The sequence below is a fragment of the Rhamphochromis longiceps genome, linkage group LG9, assembly GCF_057381845.1.
Source record: "Rhamphochromis longiceps isolate RC_006_pf linkage group LG9, R_longiceps_female_GT1.1, whole genome shotgun sequence".
Lineage (NCBI taxonomy): Eukaryota > Metazoa > Chordata > Actinopteri > Cichliformes > Cichlidae > Rhamphochromis > Rhamphochromis longiceps.
In genome coordinates, this window is record NC_140565.1 from 34,452,948 (window position 1) to 34,472,977 (window position 20,030).

The 20,030-nt window shown below is 42.5% G+C and overlaps 1 protein-coding gene across 1 annotated transcript in view; it reads right to left on the reverse strand.

The window, feature by feature from the left end:
- Nucleotides 1–9,948: 9,948 nt before the first annotated feature.
- Nucleotides 9,949–20,030, reverse strand: part of LOC146662752 (sodium channel protein type 3 subunit alpha-like) — a 279,350-nt gene continuing 269,268 nt past the window's right edge. The window contains exon 32 of the mRNA XM_085419328.1: nucleotides 9,949–18,971. Within this exon, the coding sequence (XP_085275454.1) occupies nucleotides 17,668–18,971 (1,304 nt within the window). The 3' untranslated portion in view covers nucleotides 9,949–17,667. The remainder of the gene's footprint in view (nucleotides 18,972–20,030) is intronic.

The window sequence follows — 20,030 nt, forward strand, 5'->3', positions numbered from 1 at the left end:
GTGAAATATAAAAATCATCAAAACAAATTGGATGTAGCAAATGGGAAGCTGCTATGATTCTGAGATGAGCATGTTTGGCACCATCAGGTCTCCAAAGACCTGAAAAGGTCCCAAAACATCGTTTGTTTTAATGATCTTTACAGGAGAAATGTTTGCACAGAGCCACAGTATCTGCTGTAGCCAGACTATCCATATCTGGGCTTCAGTGCTGCACAGGTGAATTTCCCCAAATGTTGCTTTACTGATGCGCTTCATAAAGCCGGGTTTGCCTCTGCTTCATAAAGCAATTTTGAGCTTAAATAACCAAAGTATTTTTAATGAAATTAACTTCTCGAGGAGAAATGTAGGCGGGCTGCACTGTGTAAATTTGACATTATTCAATAATGATCCACCCACTTTATCTACCTTCAGTGTTGCACTTTGAGCCTGTTTCACTTTCAGCCTTGGTGTCCTTGATAATTTAAAGCCAACTCATTTAAATCAGACATCATTCCCTTGAATTCAATTTGAGAAATGTACGGGTGTTTGTGGTTCTGCCTTAACTGGATGAAATCTTACCTAACAGGTCATTTATCTGCCAGCATTGGTAACCATTCTTCTAACACTGTTAGCTTAACTTGTGGCTCAATTCTGTATAGATCCGCTTTCGTCTATATTTAAGAAAACATAATATTGTCATCTACTTCTATGCTGACGATGTCCTGATATATCTTTCATTGTACACGAATCATATTTCACTCATTCTTAAATATTTGCAGTGGCACTGCTGCACTGCAGGAGGAAAGCTGGCAGTGGAGAATCGACCTCAGCAAGGAGAAAACACAAATAAAGAAGGAAAGCTCAGTTTGATTTCTCATTAAACTTTGGGCGGCAGCAGCAGAAGACTTTTTTTTTTTTTTAAAATAAATGTGGGACCGACTGTATTAGACAGTCTGGTTGTAGCCACATTTGAGCTCCCGTCAAAGACACAAATGGTTCATGAGTTGCTGTTTACAACCTTCCTTGTTTTCCACATAGCAACAAACACCTGGACGGTGTTCTTGTAGCTGAGGGATTCAGTGACAAGATCCTCTTGAGGTTTCCTTCCAGGCATGTGGTGCACTCTCTGATCTCCGGGGGTATCCAGGGATCCAGCTGATCTGGTATCAATGGTAACCATTTTTCTAAGAAGGAAACATACTTGTTACCTTTCAGTCCCTCTGGGAATCATGCTGTTCTCAGAGCTTTCTGTCTCTGTGTGTTTTCCCCACCAGGTTTTTCACAGGCTTGCTGTAGCTTGGTCGATCACTGCTGTTGTTCATTGTACTGTATTTTTGCCCCAGTTGTGCTTCTCAGAGATATATTACAGCTGTCTTTACAGCACCTGCTGAATGCAGATGCTTTCTTCATCATGTTTATTTGAATTTTGTGCTGTTCTCAGTCCTGATGCATCAAATAATAGTGAAGTTCACGCATGTCTCTGTTACCCTAAATGTGTGCTTTTGTGGTTGACTGTCATGATCCAGGCTTTGATATCAGTGTGAAGGAGATGTCACACCCAACCTGACACTTTTCACTGTGAGACAGAACAAAGCAGAATCCTTTGCTAATCCTAAAAAGCAAGTAAAACAACAAAAACAAACCAAGTGCACAGCATCGAGGTCCACACAGGACACTCCCACGGTCTCCGGGGACACTTTAGATTTCCTGCCTTGTGGAAGGTTGCACCATAATCCTGTCATGTAGCAAGAGCTCTGGCATGTGCTGATGTTTGTTCTGACATTGTAACAAAAAAAATGTGGTTATTATTTAGACAATCTGCACGAATTGTTGGCTCTTCAACATGAGGTACAAATAAAGCTTCAAAAATAAAACCAAATTACAGCTGAATGATAAATCAATGAGTTCAGCTTTAAATAGAGAGAGAGAGTGAGTGTGTGTGTGTGTGTGTGTGTGTGTGTGTGTGTGTGTGTGTGTGTGTGTGTGTGTGTGTGTGTGTGTGTGTGTGTGTGTGAGAGAGAGAGAGAGAGAGAGAGAGAGAGAGAGATACCCCTCAGGAGACTGAGGTCGGGGAACACACTCTTCCCCCCGTCTGCCATCGCGGGACCTCATCAACACCTCGCTGCCATGCCAATGGAGGACACACACTGCATGTCTCCCGTGGGACCCCCAACACTTATTACAAAAGATGTGAAGGACAGAGGAGGGGAGTGGGGGGGGGAGGGCAAGATGACAGTTGGAGGGTTAAAGGACGTTTCCTTCCACAGAGTATACGGCGCCGCACACTCTCTTTGTGTGTTTTACGACTAAGAAGCGTATGACATCACAGGATTGGCTCCTTCATGCTGCATCGGCAACTGTCCTGCATATACTGAGTGTGCGCGTGTGTGTGTATTCATAACGCAGTGTGTTTGCCTGGTGTCGCGCTTTGATCCTAACAAGTGCAGAGAGGCAAAGTCACAGTGAACAACGATGAAGAAGAGAAAATGGCTGTAGAAAAAAAAAACTAAATATGATTTTCCGTTAATAGAGTTTAAAAGTGACGCTAATGTCAAAGATGATGCTTCTAGTGTTAAATATGGAGACCCGTGAGCTGCTCTGTGGAGCTCAGCAGCTTCTTACAGCTCCCTGTCTTTGTTTTACAGCATCAAAACTGAAATGTGCCATTTTCAAGTCCACCGACGACACAAATTTAGGTGTGTTTTGGTGCGATGTTCAAGTGCAGATTCAGAGTTCACCTTAGTTAAGCTTTGCCCATGCACATGTTCTGGCTGGACCAACAGCAAGGATGTTGCTGTGTGGGAAAATGCAGGAAGAATTATCTTAGCTGGTTCAATCCCTATATTCACCACATTTATTACACTAACAGACAAGAAAAGAAGAAAAACATGTCGTTATTACTCTCATGACCCCAAATCCTTTTTTTCACTTTGAGAACTTGCACAACAGGCTTATGTCATCTTTAAAACACCTCCAGGCACTTATTTAGTTTAGATGTCATTACTGGGACATCCATTAGACGGAGAAATCGCTTCTCAGACATTTGCACAGCTTTCAGTTTGATGTCACATTTAGATGTGAGAAAAGACGAGAAGCCGACAGTTCTTCACCACTGAAGGTCTGCTGGAATTGGCTAATTATTTTCTCCATTATTGTTCATTTTTAATGACAAAAAGAAAATAATTTTCAGTTTAAAAAAAGATTCAGTTTTTGTAGATTATGAAAGTCAGCAGAGGGGATTGAAACCCCTGCGTTTCTATCAGGCTGAAAGATGGCAAAGTGCTCCTCTAAATGAATCTGTTATAATGTCGTTTGCATCGATTGGTTGCAGTAAACTATAAAACCCATATCTGCTATTATTCACTTAGTGATGAATAATTACTGATACACTAAATTTGCGATTCCCTAATGAACACACTCATATTGATGCAGGAGCAAACATTTGGCTGACATCTTTGACTTACAGTAAAACTTTCCAGAGACTTCCGTCTTAAACCACGTCTTCATTCATACATCGATTTACATTACGGGGACAAAATGGAAACACGTCCCTGCAGTTAAAGCAGCTTTTTGTCATCAAAGCATCTTCTGCTCATCTTTGGCCTTCAGTTCTTCTGGGCGCCCTCAGTATGCACCACAGGGAAGGAAAACACCCACAATCCCACAGGAGAGACTGACCTTGCGCAGTGTAAGGTGTGCTCATCGCTGGGTAACCAGTTTCATTACATGTTAATATTTTAAGTTTTCTGTAATTTGAACATTTTTAGAAAGAAAAACCTTTGGAAAAGAGCACCAACGTAACGCTTATGATGTGGACGGACAGAAACGAACATGATACCTGGAATGTTTCTGTTTTTGAAAATGCACAGAGGACAACTTTAAAACATGCTTTCTGGGTAAAACTTCAATGTGCCACAAAGGGAAGATCTCCTTTTAATCTGCGTGCTACCTGCAGCCACGATTCCTTCTGAAGAGAATCAGCCATAGAAAGTATGACATATCTCAGAAATCGCTGTGAACAAAAATCAAGTTTGAATTTTTTATGAATAGTGTCCTGCACTCGTGGAGAAACAACGTGTACAAAGAAGCAGTCTGAACCCACTTCGAGGGCCTGTATACACACACACACACACACACACACACACACACACACACACACACACACACACACACACGCTTTCTTATCGACCCACAGCAATGTCCCTTTTGGGTTGGCACACACTTCTGACCGCTCTCTCTCTCTCAGCGTTGTGCAAACTGTCTGATGGAAGAACCTTCCCTCCTTACTGCTCGCGTCACTAAAAGCAGTACAGAGCTTGTTTGTGCCATCACCACCACCTGTCCACTCACCTGCCTGGCACCACCCCTTCCCTGCAGCTGAGCCAGGGACTACACCTCCGCCACAATATACAAGCTCAACACAGAGACTCTGGAAGTCAAAATGTCATTCATGATCTCTGGAGGTTTGAGTACGAGCCAGTATGAGCTGTGATGCTCCTGTAGAAACCACCACTTTATAAGGTAAAAAATGATTGACAAAGACTCATCCCACATGTTTGATGTGGCAGATTGTTGTGCTGGGCGTCCTTCTTGATGCCACAGGGATTAGTGCCTCTTCCTGCTCCCAGAATCAAAGCTGATAGTTTTTGCTCCTTAGGTGAACGTGCAAACCATCACACGACGACATCGACCTCATTTTAACAACAAGTCTGTTTTTTGCAGTGTCACTGAAGAAGCGACACTACACACGATCCAAAAATCACAACTGAAACCTCTCTGATTGGTTGATTGGCTGTTACCATGGAGAAACACACAAACACAAACACGTTCAAGCTAATATCGTGCAAGGCTGTGATAATAAACAGGATAACGTCTGGAAGTCACTGGATATGGAATCTGGGATTTGCAGTGCATTATGGGATGAGTAGTTCACTGTAAACAGTAATCATTCACACAGTCTTATTTTTGTTAGTTTGTTTTCCTTTATTTTTTGATCCAAATCAAATCGCTCATGTTTGACTTTGTTTTAAGGCTTCAAACTCTTCATATAGAAGAAGAGTTATAAATCCACCTGAGAAACAGGAGCTGTTGGAAAAAGTACTATAGTTTGAAGGTAACCTTTGTGTGGTTTCATTAAATATACCAAAGTTAATATACAGAAAAGAATCAGCTAAAAAAAACCCCATTTATTCCTGTATTCCTGCTGTCACACACCCTCCAGAGGTAGATTTGGGTGCAGCGGCACGGAGATCCCAACTAACGTTCATCTTTGTGTTTTTTATGCCTTTTTATTGTCTTCCTGATCTCCACTAATCTCGCCTGGACCCACAACACCATCGCCCTAGTGAGGGAGCGCCTCTGTGTCCTAAAGAAGAATAACCTGGAGCAGAAGCTGCTGCTGGCCCTCTGTCGCTCCTCAGTGGAGCGCGTCATCTCCTGCTGCCCGGTGTTTGGTAGGCAGGGGCCACAGGAAGGCTGCACAGACCGTAATTAACACCACCCAAAAAATCACTGGCTGCCCTCTGCCACCCCTGGAGGCCATCGCCAGATCCTTCTGCCTCAGGTAAGCCAGGCCCATCACATGTTTGACCTATTGCCCTCCGGTCGGTGTCTCAGGTTAATATTTTTAACCTGTCCTCTAATCTGCGCCTTTCTCTTATTTTGTGCATATTTCTCCTCTTTGTTATTATTCCTGCTTTCTACTATTTATATTTCATTCCACACAGTTGATGTGGAGCACCCAGGGCTATTCTGTTCTATTACATATGTTGTTGGAGTTACTTTTCCAGTAATTACATCGTTGGAAAACTGTGTTTGGACATCACGTCATGAATTGAAAAGATAGTAAGAATGAACCGGAGCCCCGGGATGGTCCCTCCTCACTAACTTAAAGCCGGATTGAGGATCTCAGGCATCAAATAGCTGTTTTACTCACAGCTGGTAGAGGGTGCTGTTCTGGTGAGTATTCAGATGCCATACATTAACTGGGTAGTGGGTTCATATTATGAAATGAGAAGTAGCTGCTGATGATTTAACAACAAATATAAACAACATAAGGAGGGCTTTATTGAGAAGAACTATTCTTAAAGGTGGTCAGAAACGTACGACGTTTAAAGCGAACTGTTCCTTTAAGATTGGAGCTTTTTGGCAGGCAGACAGATGGGGAAGCTCCTTTTAACATATGCTGAGGAACTCTGGCACCCTCTCTGCGTTTCAGGGCTAGAGATGAGGTTATGTAACTACGTAAACAAGTCAGCACACACGCTTTTTATTTCTCTCTCTCAGTTCAGTGCCTTGCTCAAGGGCAACAACAAGGCAGTTCACTGAGTTCAGTCTGTATTCACGTGTGCTTGAGGGCATTGGCGGAGCTGAAGCAAGTCTATTAATTGACAGAAGGTAAATGAGAACTGTTTAAGCTATTTAACCAACAGCAGTTTCCAGCCTCTGACACGCGAGGACGTTCCTGCAGGTTCATTTCACTGAAATCAGAACGTCTTCGTGTTTTAGACCGGATGAAGCAAACAATTTAAACGCAGTCATCTATGTCATCAAACAACAACTCAGTGAGTGGAAAAGCTGCTGGTGGGCTTTAAACAGAAGTTTCAGCCTTTCAAAAAGACAGAGAAGCTTTGTTCACGAGTGCGCCGGCTCCTCAGTCAAACCACTCACAGCATGACGGCTAAACCCAGCAAATACTCTGACCTTGAATAACTGACACCTGATCGCTTTGTGTCTGGTTTTGGTTGAAAAATTGTTCCAAAATGAAAATTGTGCCCACATCAGAGGATTTACATGCAGATACATGTTAGTAGCTTAAACATGATCCATGCATTCATCCTCTGCTGCACATTGGGGTTCGTGTGGTTGCTGGGCCAGCGTTCTCAGCTGCCCCGGGGCATATCGAAGCATTCCCGAGCCAGCTGAGAGACGTAATCTCTCCAGTGTGTCCTTGGATCCAGAGAGGACCCAGGATGTGTAACTGTTAGCCGGAGCCCTTAGCCCGCAGAATGCCAGAAACTGTCATATCTTATAAAAACACAGCTTCAAATCAAACCAGACAGAGATGAAAGCACCACTGTTGACAAAGAGAGGAAATCTCGCTAAAACTCAGCTTAAAAAAGGACATGAAAAGACCTAAATCAGTTGTGAATGCATGTCTCATTACTTGTGTCTATAACTCCCAGCTCCCTGCCCTTTGGTGCAAAACATCTGTGTTTTTTTGTAATTTCCTAAAACACTTGAAAGTAGGCACTCTCCTGGGAACTGTTTTCCCCTGCAGATTAATCCACCTTTGTGCAGTGGTCTAAGGCTCCTGAATGAAACAATACCTCATAACACTGTTGAAGCAGGGTCATCACGAGGGAGGTGAAACAGGAGGGCCACAAAGAGGCAGAGGGTAACACAGCAGACGGGTTTCCAACAGCAGCTTCAAGTGTCATCCTCAATCTGCTCTGACACACACACACAGCATTAGATCACGAGTTCAGCTTCATGACAAAAGTGGGCAGCGTAAGCAGGCATGATGTGCAGAGGCGAACTGGCGCCAAAGCCGACATGGAGGGAGGAAGCGCAGGGAGACGGATGCACACAGTAGTGTGCAAAAACAGTCCGCTGTGAGGACGGAGAGCTACCCGACGCCATAAACCTGCACGTCCGCCCACCCGTCTGTCCAACCTGGAAATGAAGCCGGGATGCTCCACTCATCTGCTCACAAACAATGTGGAGGTGACGTTATTTTAGGAAAATGAAGACAGAGTAACATTACCAACAATTAAAACCTTGATGTTGAGAGGCTGTGTGGCCTTCTGTATACCTGACTCTGTCTCTACTGACTTTAGCTCATTACATAGTGAACTGAAGTTGGTAATGCCTCCTCCACTCAGCATCAGCCTCCAGGGCTGAAACATGAAGCTCCCTGGTGTCCTCTTCAGGGCTAGCTCCAAAAGCAACTCAGTCCCCACCAATGTTCCCTCTAAGCTGTGCGTGTGCGCAAATGCGCAAAAAATGTACCATGTGGACCAATCAAAAAATGACATGGCAACATGGCATTTAAATGTTTAGGGAGGGGGAAGTTTTAGGAGTGACGACGTGTTTGAGATGTGAGAGATTTGCTACGTTTAGCGCAAATCTTGTGTAGTTAGTGTGTAGTTAGTGTGTAGTTAGTGTGTAGTTAGTGTGTAGTGTAGTCAGTAGTGTTGTTGTGTGTGTCAGAACAATGAGGCGACTGCTGAGTGTTACAGGTGTTACAGCAGTGATACATCTGCTGCTGTCAGGCCTGCAGGGATCAGGCTGTTGTTCTCCTTCATCTCATAGTGGACAGAAATTATTTTTGGAGTGACACAAATAATTTGTGTGGCATCAGATTTGATGCAGAACAGCTGATTGTTCTGTAAATAGTTTGAAATGTTTATTTAAAAAAACGCCTTGGCTGCATTTTTAGGTAAACAGCTGCAAAAAACTTTGTTTGCATAACTCAGTAACTTTTTTGAAGAAGTAACTATATAATTAATTGCCCAACATTGGTCTTTATATACTGTTACAGACTCTTTCCCAGACCACAGACTCATAATACAAGTCAGAGCTTTATAAAAAAAAAAAAGAAAGTTGTGTTTTCAAAATTGGAGTTATTTTTCCTTCCAATAGTGTTAACATGCTACAGGTCATGAACAAGATTTCTTTTCATTGTAAGTGGGCTGAAGCAGTTAATTAAAAGTAGTCTAACATAAATGCTGTAATTTGATTATTTTAATAAACATGTAACTTGGATGGATTCAATGCTGGCGTGACCACAGTGCACACGTAATGCAAGTACTTCCAATACTTAATGAACACTGTTAATGTGTCTGACATTAAATGTGGTAACTTCTGCAGGACCCCACAACTACAGAGACTTCGACAGCTGTGGCAGGTGTGTTTGGTAGTAATATAAGGTACTCTAAAGACATTATATTGGTTAGTTTAAGGATAAGACCGAAACACAGGCTTTCATTGTGTCTTCCTGCTTCTGCAGTAATATGTATTCTACCAGTTTAAGCTGTTCTTTTCTTCTTATTTTTATCGTGCTGATAGTCTGTGTATAGACTGAGTCAGCTCTGAAGTCTTCTCTGCTTTCTGTGTTTTAGTGAAAGCAGCTGTTGTTAAAGATTTAGTAGTTCCAGGTCCAAGGTCTGTGAAGATTCTCAGTCATCCAGGTCCTCGTAGTCTAAGGAGCTTGCAAAGAAAAGCGTCTGGACTTCTTTGGGTTGCTTGAAGACGTTTCACCTCTCATCCGAGAAGCTTCTTCAGTTCTAAGGTCAAATGGTGGAGAGTCCCAGATTTAAACCCCGTGGGAGTTTCCCCCCAAAAAGGGACAAAAGGACCCCCTGAAGATTCTCTACCTAATCACATGAGCCGAGGTGTGAAAACAGGCGTGGGTCACAATCAGCCAGGGTTTCGAGTGAGCTCATTGTGAAACCTAGCCCCACCCTATCATGTGATTTCCTGATCTCTCCAGCGTGTCCTTGGTCTACCCTGGGGTCTCCTTCCAGTATGGCTTGCCAAAAACACCTCACCTAGGAAGCGTCCAGGAGGCACCTTGGTTAGATGCTGAACCCCCTCCACCAGCTCTGTGTGGGGTGGAGGAGCGGCAGCTCTACTCTGAGCACCTCCTGAATATACAAGCTCCTCATCCTATCATTAAGGCTGTGTCCAGACACCAGCAAGCACCAGAGGAAGCTCATTTACTCTGCTGGCATCCATAAACTCACCGTTTCCGTCGTTACTCACAGCTCGTGGCCATTAGAGGGCGTGGCCTACCCGCCAGGAAGTAGGCTGACCCTTTGCTGCCAAATCGTACACCTACCTATAGATGGGTTACTAGTCCCCTGGTGGTGGACCTGGATCACACATATATCCATTTTTCACACAGCACACAAAATAAAACCACCACAACAGATTCAGTATTAAATTTTTTCTTGTTTATTACAGGAGGCTTTTCTTTTATATACAGAGACATGTATTTGCAAAATACTAAAAAGTATTTCAACTCAAAGTACTAAAAAGTATATATATATTTATATATATTCATATTATAATTATAATTGTAAATATTATTGTCTCTAAAACACCAGGGTGGGGTCACTGAGGCACGGCTTTCGCCTCCTTTACACCGAGGTTTCACCGGCGAGTACCACTGAAGTCAGAGGAAAACGTTGTAACTTATTATGTTTTTGGGTTTTGTGTTTTTAGAAAATGACACAACTGTGATGGACACTGTTCCAATTTGGACTTTAAAAGTTGTGCTCATTACGTTGCTATTTCTTAATTTCCGTATATATTCAAGCCTTAAATTTCAGGAGTTACAAGGTTTTAACCCTCCAGCTATAAAGTTTAATGTTTTCCAGCGAAAGCACTAAAACTACTTGTATCATGAAACCTCTTATCGTCAACTTAGTGAAGCATATTTTCCAACTTCTACTATTTGTGGCCTCATTTTATCCCAAAGGTGGCAATAAGAGAAATGTTCCTGTTTTTCTCGTGTGGAATAAAAGAGGATTCGAGAGGTGTCAGAAAGGGAAATATTCAAACTCCCCCCCTTTCCTAAGAAAAAGGCAACTTTCTCAAGATATGAGGTTTCTTTGGGACTGATATGACACTGGAAATCTGCAAACCAGTTCGCCACCCGCTGTGAAACCAGTGACGGTGTAAATGGGACGACTGTGGTTTAAGCAGTGAGAAGATGCCTGGAAAAACCAAACCCATGACGGCGGGAAAAATAATAATAATAAAAAAAACCCCAAAAGCATCATTTTTATTATCCTCATACTGTAAATAAGATACAACATCACTCACTGCCTGTTTACACAACTGTTGTATTGCATTTATCACACAGTTAATAGTAAGAATAGCAATAATAGAGAACAATGAAACCTCTGGTTTTCTGTGCATTTCCTCCGTGTGGGTGTTTGTCGTTTTGTTTCGAGGATGATGAAGCAGCTTTTGATTTTCAAACAGGGGAAGAAGGCAAAAAGGAGCAGAGATTCTCAGTTTGTGTTTTAAACACCCCCCTCCCTTCATAAAATGGACTCTTCCAAACCCCTCAGTAGCACCACATGGTCTGACCCACAGCTTGGAGCAAAGATGGTGTTTAATTTGCTCAGACTTTGAACAGTTTATCATATCAGAGCAGGAAAAATCATAAAGCAGACAGATTTTTGTTCTGTTTTTCATTCTGAGTGCTCAAACATTTTGGAGGTTATTTAGAAGGCTTTGTTACTTTCCCTTGTACAGACTGTTCAGGGACAAAGCTGCTCTTTGTTTTGCTGCTGTAATTGCTTCATTGTTTGTTTCAGGTGAACAAACTTCTGAGCAGCCAACTGTCCCAGTGATTGCAGTAAGTGTTTGAATGTGTTTTTGTGCTCAGTGCAAACCAAAGTCTGAGGTCCAGATTCACTGAAGCAACACTCTGACAAAAGCTTGTGCAGTTTTCTTTTTTCCACTGCAGCAAATACTGAATATCAGTTTGAGAGAGCTGGATATGTCAGGATGAGGTTGCCAAGCAGTACCCACCAAGTAATATCACCCTGGAGCTGTAGACTGGCACAAACTACAACGCTGTTAACAGGATGCCTCCAGTAGCAAACCCCGGAGGTTTGAGCTTTCAAGAAGCTTCTCAAAGCATAAAAACGGATTTGTCTCAAAGCTGGGCCTCCTGTTTTACTGATGAATCCTAAATCCTAAATGAACTATTTCTAATTACCTTTGTAAACTTGAACTGAAACGTCCATGATCAGGGGCAACAACTAGAGTATGTTTCTTGTAAACTCTTGAGGCTTTGCCATTCCCTGGCTGTCCTTGTAAATACGAATATGCTTTGAGTGACTCACCTGGTTAAATAAAGGCTGCACTGTCTCACTACAAAGACAGCTCAACTTCGTCTGATATCTCTCGAGCACAGTATTGATGTTTTACATGCATTGTGTTGATAGCTTTAGGTAATTTTGGAAGGATTTAAACAATCTTTGAAAACGGGATTCAAGACTTCATGAGCAGATCTCTGTTTGAAATCTAAGTAGACTAATGCCAATAACTGAGCCTTTAATTTGATGACTGTTCTTTTGCTGATATCTTTACTGACCTGGAAACACTCTGAAGAAAGTCCGTTTTTCTTTCTGGTCCTCTGAAAGGGTTCAAGCCAGCTCTAAGAAAATCACCGTCCTCTTTTAAAGTTCTAGTGAAGCTGTCTTTGTTCCAAATTTGGTAGTGAGTGTACAGGTCTACTGGAAATTTGATCTATAAGCTCAGTAAACGGTTTACTTATCCTTTATGATCACAGCCGCTAGTTTCAAGTCTTACAGATTAAAACATGATCTTCATTTTATAATTGATAGTCCTGTTAGAAAACCAGATTTTTGCTGTCAGAGACCTAAGACGTCAGGCTTGGAGACCAGCCAGGTTGCTACAGGAAAATTTGCATTCTTTTGCACAGAGTTCACCCAACATCTCCAGGTGAACTCAATTTCAAAGAGGTATACGCTGTTGGACTAAAAACTTTACTGCAATTGCTTTGGTTGCTAGAAGATTGCAGGGCGATCGTGGCTCAAGAGTTGGGAGTTTGCCTTGTAATCGGAAGGTTGCCGGTTCGAGCCCCAGCTTGGACAGTCTCGGTTGTTGTGTGCTTGGGCAAGACACTTCACCCGTTGCCTACTGGTGGTGGTCAGAGGGCCTGGTGGCGCCAGTGTCCGGCAGCCTCGCCTCTGTCAGTGCGCCCCAGGGTGGCTGTGGCTACAATGTAGCTGCCATCACCAATGTGTGTGTGGATGGGTGGATGACTGATTGTGTAAAGCACTTTGAGGTCCTTAGGGACTAGTAAAGCGCTATACAAATACAGGCCATTTACCAAGATGGCCACAAGTTCCCACAGTCTTGGTTTCATTACTGCTTGTGAGTAGTTGGCAAGTGTTAGTGGACGTATTTCATGCAAAGTATGAGCAACCAAAGCAATCACAGGGTGCGGCAACTTAAACTGCTTAAAAGTTTCCTGATGAATTTATTTCTCTCACTCGCTTATTGAACAAAACATGGTGTTCATTTAGAAAACTGTGGCCCTATTAGAGTGAAACAGTCAGATCAGCATACAGGTTAGTGAGGGCCTAATCCTGCTTGCCTGCCTCAAGACATTTCAAAAACTTAAGATGGACAAGCCTTCCTGCTTGAAACTTGAAAAATGAGACTTGGCAAGCCAGTAAGGGATTTCATGTTCATCTTTTATATGCAGTTTATGGGAATTAAACAGCTGGATGTTTTCTTATTCAGCTGTCTCCATTTTAACATCTCAGTATGGAATTACATGCCAGCATGTGCTCTGCTGACAACACTGCACGCTTTTCCCTGCAGACATTAGTGAATCTGGACCTTTTTGACAGTTAAAAGTGACGTCAGCCTGTTAGCTCTCTGTGCTGTTTGTTCGATAGGTTATGAGGAAGAGTCACAGCAGTGATGGAGGGGAGGGGACTGTGGAGACTGTGTTAATGATCAAAAACCATAAGAATCAATTCATCAACCAACCAAACATGAAACCAGTCAAGAAATCAGAAAAATCAACTGGCTCATCAATCAGTCAAGCATATTATCAATCAACCAATGGTAAAGCATGGCTTGGAGTGATGGGGTTCATGTGTAGCAGGCACACTCTGGGTCTATTGCTACTGAAAACAGCCCTTCAGCACAACTGCAACCTGAAATATTATTATTATTATTAAATACGCCTCGCAGCACAGTTCAGCAGTGTATTAGTATTTACCTAGTTTATATCGTTATCTATTCTCAATAGAATCTAGTAGAAATAGAGTCCAGACGGTGCCAGTAAAATTTTTTTCTACTTTTTTTCCTTTTTAAAATTAGTCTAGGAAAGCGTTTAGTAAAGATCCCTCGGGTGACCACAACGACAGAGACAGAGAGAGAGGTTGTTTGAAATATTGAAGCAGACTGAACAAATGCTGTACACGCACACTTTGACACTTCGTCTTAATAAAAACAAGCGGTAACGCTGCTTCACGTCGGCTTCGTGCCACTGTATGGACCCGTGTGTCTGTAAGTCCACAGTAACGCCATCAGTGCTGCATCCGGCTAATCAGATTCCACCAAATGCTCAAAGTGTTAGTGTGGGATTTTTCCCTTTAATCCACAGACACATACAGTGAGAAAAAGCATCTGTGAAGTCAAGCGTTACTCAAGAAGTCAGTTAAAAGGTATCTGCAAACCGTTATTGCTTGACGCGGTTTGTGTTTGTTTTGTTAGGTTTTTTTTTTGTTTCTCTGTGCAAAATAGATAAAGAGCCGTCTCGCTCGACCTCCTCTCCTCCTCCAGCCAAAATGCAAAAATAATTATCATAAAAAAGATAAATAAAAATAAAGCAATTGACCTGAAAATCTTCCCAAAAAGTAGATGAATAAATAAATAAATAAATAAATGAAGCAGTGTTTTGGTTTTGAAGAGTTGATTTTTCAATCATTGGGGGAAAAAAATGACATCAGCAAAGTCTTCAATGTGCTGAATATAAAATCTGCACCTAGAAAAATGGGCACACCTATTTCACCACAGAAGGTTCATTTTGAATTGTTTGATATTTTCAGTAAAAACTAAAGCTATAAATTCTCCGCGTAGGAGTCAGAATTCACCAATTTATCTCCTCACACTGAAATGAAATGCTTCATTTGGAGAAAGAATGAAGCAGAAAAGCTTTCAGTGTCCTGGATAAACCCGAAATGTATAATAATTGAACAACTGGGATAAAAAAATGAAAGATGTTATTTATGGTTTATGGATTAATCTGAAGCTGTAAATAGTTCATATATTTTGGCAGCTGAACGTCCAGCACCACAGAGAGCTCTGTGGTCTTCTAGCTCCATAGGGGGCGGTGTTGAGCTCATCCAGAGTGAACTGGGCAGTAAAACAAAAATTTTAAATTTTCGAGGAAAAAATTTTCTTCCCGAAGTTTGCATGTTTTTTTCGGTAGAAGGGCTCAAGACAATGAGTGGAGTTCGATTTTTTTTTTTTTTACAGGTTTCTATTGTAGTAGAATCTCTTTCTGTGATTATCAGAGATTCACAACTTCACCACATAGGAACTTCTGACGGGGTTTCTGCTGCCATGGCGGGAGGACGTTCCATCCCAATTGCTTAAGTAATCAGCACCCATTAGCAGCATGCTAGTGTTTAATGTGCAAAACCGGCTTAACTGTGAGAAAAACCGAACATAAGTGTTGTTTTGATTAATCTCAGACATGCTGTTGATGCTGGATTTATGAAAAGTAATATAGATGTTTTTGAATAGAAGCAGGTGGAAGTCATTAACTTAGCTGTTTAGCTCCATTCACCCTTTTTCACTAAAGACAGTCTTGCCAGCGCCCCCTTCTGGATCTCTGACTGAATTGCAACCAAATTCCGATAAAATTTGGTTAATGGGAAGCAAAATGTGTGTGAATTACTGAGCCTCATTTACATGAAATGTATCTCCGCAGGGAGGCGTGTGACCTCTTGCGTTATTCATTGACAGTACCAAGAGTATTCATACTTCTGTCACACTGACAGCTAGTCAGGAACAAAATACTAAAACTTTGGCAAAGTAACAGAGTTTCATTGCCTTTTGTGCAGTCTCTGGTTTCTTCAATGTTGTCATATTGCTGTTGAGTTTTCAAGATAAGGTTGTTCCAGGACACTGGTGATGGTCAAACACGAGAGTCAGCGTGGCCTTTTAAGCTTTTCATGAAACCAAATGGGGAGAAATCCTGATGCAGATGTGCTGAGCTGATTGTCGCTCTGTAGTCAGAGCTGGCTGACACCACCAGGACCTTAAAGCCGGTTTGTGCCGAGCCGAACTCAGACCAGACAGATGCTGAATGACAGCGGGTGATTTGTCATAAAAGTTGACAATGTTCAGTTTGTACAGAGACATCAAATGCTCTTAGGAAAAGAAAAAAAATGAAAGGAGGCATTTATGGCATTAAAATAGGCTAACAGGTGTCCTGCATGAATCTCAGTGTTCTGCGCTTGTTATTGCTGTCTTGCTTCCTTTTGAATTGATCTTTTACTTCTGACCTGTGGTCATTTTTGTATGTTTTTTTAACCTCTTTGTTCAGATGTTTTTATTTTGCTTTTTGATTCTTTCTATGAAGCGCTTTGTAACATTGTTAGGAAAAAGCTATATAAAATCTACGACTATTATTATTATTATTACCATCATCATTATTTTTATTACATGTCTTTGTTCAGTTGTTAAAAAGCAAAGACTAGTGGTTTGCTGCATGCTTAAACCTATTTTGAATTTGTGCTAGGCTGGTGTTAAACCAGCAGTCTGATGCTTTTACTAAACTGAATAATAAAAAAAAGAGTAAATTCACCTGCAGTCTTGACTATTTTTGGCATAGGAGAATAACACTACAGTTGACAAGCCTCTTATTTTCCTTCCACCCAGGCAGGTGTTTTTCAAAGCATTCCATAAAACTTATTCCTAAATCATGCATCCTTAATCAATGAAAGCCAGTAAGCTTCATTTTTCTCCCCACTCAGTGTGGTGACAGTGAAATAGGACTCTTCTGCTTCATGTTATAGGGAAGTGAAGCCGGAATATCTAACATGACTTTTAGACAAATCACCCACAAGCCAACAAACTGCCGAGTATGAGGGCGTCCACCACTGGGCAAAGATGCGTGTTAGAAGAGTTTGGGACCGTGTAGAAAATCTCATTGTGCACTTGTGTCATTTTTTTGGTGTTATCGCAAAAAGTTTTGAGAAGAAAAATAATGAAATCCCAGGCTCTTCTACACTGTGCCTTCGCCCAGGTGCGGTAAAGCGAGAGCAGGTGCAAACTCAAAAAGTGCAAAACTGCCAACAAAAACTGATGAAGATTCAGGTTGTTGAGATTTTTTTTTCCTGACCGCACCTTCTCCTCTCATCTATTACAACATAGTAGTTCAGCCACTTTTTCATAGCTAGTGCCACTCCGAAGTCAAAAGAGAGACCGCTAACTGGTTTTCTTCAACTTACTCTAAAAAATATAAAAAATAGTAATAATTGTACCGCTATTAAAAGACTGGTAACATCAACAACGTACTTTTACTACGAAAACATTGTTTTGAAATCACGTTGTCATTATTTTCCCTCCTCTCTCGAGTGTCAGTCAGAACGCCACCGACCCTTAACGTGTTGAGAAACACCGCCGTCACTCTTACAAGAAAACATACTCTGAGAATATTGATCAACTGTGGGAAGGCACAAACTCCCCAGACCAAAAAATGATGGATACATTTGTGATATAGTTGCTCTGCCCCCTCTGACCACCTGTAGCTTTGGTGAAAGGTCATTGTTCTAAACTCCCGGTTCTGGTTGACCCAAGAGTAGGTTTTCCTTTACTGTCTATTACTCCAACAAAGGCAGAGTTGACCTGACAGACAGGGTTACCCTCTCTGTTTTGCAGTTGCTTTGCTTCCTTTCAGGAAACTCCCAAAACACTTTCTCCAGGGAACAGGAAATGACATTAAAGGTAGTAATTCTTCCATGTTGCAGGCTCCTCATAGTTCTTCATAGCTTCTTTCTGCTGCCGCTTCAGCGTTCTCAGCTATGGTACATCCAGTAAACAAAAGAATAAACAGGCCAACCTCAAATGAGAAAATCCTCATTTGTTAATTATTTTTTTGCTTTTCTGTTCCTGCTATGGCGTCATTTCCTGCTGTCTGTCATGGGTGATTTCTGACTGTGATTGTTCACTTTGTTCGCTGCCCGCAGTGTCGGCAACAGTTTCTGTCTTGACAGCGAGCGGTTGAAAGATCTCGGATGTGGCCCGTGTTACGCTGTCATATGAAGGTGGAGATGAGGTGGAGGAAATCGTCTCTGAGCGCTCGATCCCTAACATGCTTGAGCCGTAGTTTTCTCTCATCATGGTAGCAATCAGCCCTTCTTTCTCAGGCGCATCCTCCCCAAACACTACTTCACCTCCTTGTTCACCTTCACCTCCCGCATGCCGAGGTGTGGTGATCTGGCGGTACATGTAGGAGGCGGCCTTCAGCTGTCGCCTCACAAGGTGTCTGCGGTAACACCTCTGGATGATGGTGGCGGAGACTTCTTCCTGCTTGCGCCTCAAAGTTGTAGTTATGGGTTCATAAGAGATCTTGGACGGGTTCGCCATCATGAACTTCTCCTCCATCTGCTGCTTGAGGGCATCCATCTCTCCTGACTCGCCCAGGACACGCTTGGTAAAGGCAAACAGGATGTCCAGGCAGTGGATTTTGTCTCCACTGACCATGGGCAGGTCCATGGAGATCAGTTTGATCTTGTTAGGCTTGGCGATGCGCAGCGGCTCTAGCAGCGAGTCAGCAAAGTCGGACAGCTTGGAGTACTCGATAAACTGCGTGGCCTCCGGGTCGAACTTCTCCCAGACCTCGTAGAACATCTCGAAGTCGTCTTCGCTGAGGGGTTCAGTGCTTTCCTCAGTGGCAACACTGAAGTTCTCCAGGATGATGGCGATATACATGTTTACCACAATCAGAAAGGAGATGATAATGTAGGTGACAAAGAAGGTGATGCCCACTGATGGGTTCCCACAGTTCCCCCTGACGGTGGTGCCAGTGTGGGGGATGTTGGCATCGCACTCCTCAGGGGAGTTGTTGAGAATGGGATTGAGAAGGCTGTCCCATCCTGCAGAGGTGGTGATCTGAAACAAGCAGATCATGCTGTTCCCAAACGTCTCAAAGTTGAACATGTCATCGATCCCCCCCTGCCGTTTCACGTAGGCAAAGTTGGCCATACCAAAGATGGCGTAGATGAACATGACAAGGAACAGGAGAAGTCCAATGTTAAAGAGAGCAGGAAGGGACATCATGAGGGCAAACAGTAACGTCCGGATTCCTTTAGCGCCTCTGATGAGGCGCAGAATTCTTCCAATACGAGCCAGTCGGATCACTCTGAACAGTGTGGGTGACACAAAGTACTTTTCAATGATATCAGCAAGCACGATCCCTGAAAACAAAAAGCAACAAAGATGTAAGTCACACCACTTATATGCATTTATAGAAACATTTGCAACTCCTGGGTGAGCTTCTAATTTGATTTGTTTCTTGTTTTAGGTCTGTGAAACAAAGAATTGTGTTTTGTTTTTATTCATTATCCACTTCTATCACTTGTTTCTCTGATAATGTCTCTGGTTGGAAAAGGTTACCAGTTTTTGTTGGGAGTAAGAGTGAAACGACATGTTTGATCCCCCCTTTTTATGTGAATGTGCGCAGATCCTGAAGTAGAAATCTTGGGTTCAATTTGATTACAACAATCATGACACCGCTTATGTCTGACTTCAGTCAAGCCAGCTAATGTAAAGAAAGTCTGACTATGTTGAACACGCACCCTTCTGGTATCTGTGGGATGCACCAATACAGTTTCTGGACACAGGGTGCTAACTAAGCTTGCCAGTGTTAGCTGACAGCGTAGTACGTCATCCTGAAGCCTCAGTCACACAGGCCTATAGACTGTTCCCCAATGAGTTGGTGAGTGGTTGCTGGATACTGCAGCGTGTTATCTACCACAAGAAGGTTGTAGCACCAAAAACCTGTTTCTTATTGCTTTGGTTGCTCCAGGCTCCAACTTGTCAGCAGTTACTTACTAGGACTGGGCGATATATTGAGTTAAAAAAAATGGATATATTTTTATTCGAGATATAAGATGTGACAATATTGTTTATATCGATATAGTCTATGTTACGTTATAATTATACTTGTGGAGCCGCAAGTTTGCCTCTCTTTCGTCCACTTTTGTCTCTATGCAACGTTACTCGGCCTCACCTGTCCTTCACTGAACACAACTCCCCCATAGCTTCACCTGCAGGCAATGACAAGATGGACACGGCAAATCTCCATTAACGAGTTACCGTGGATCGCCTTGTGCGTGGGGCTGGATGGCGTCAACGTGTTAGCGAGCTAACCGTGCTAATGAGCTAACCGTGCTAACGAGCTAACCGTGCTAACAAGCTAGCCCACAGGGGCTGCATGGCCTAAAATCCTTTCATTTTCTCACAAATCGACAGCA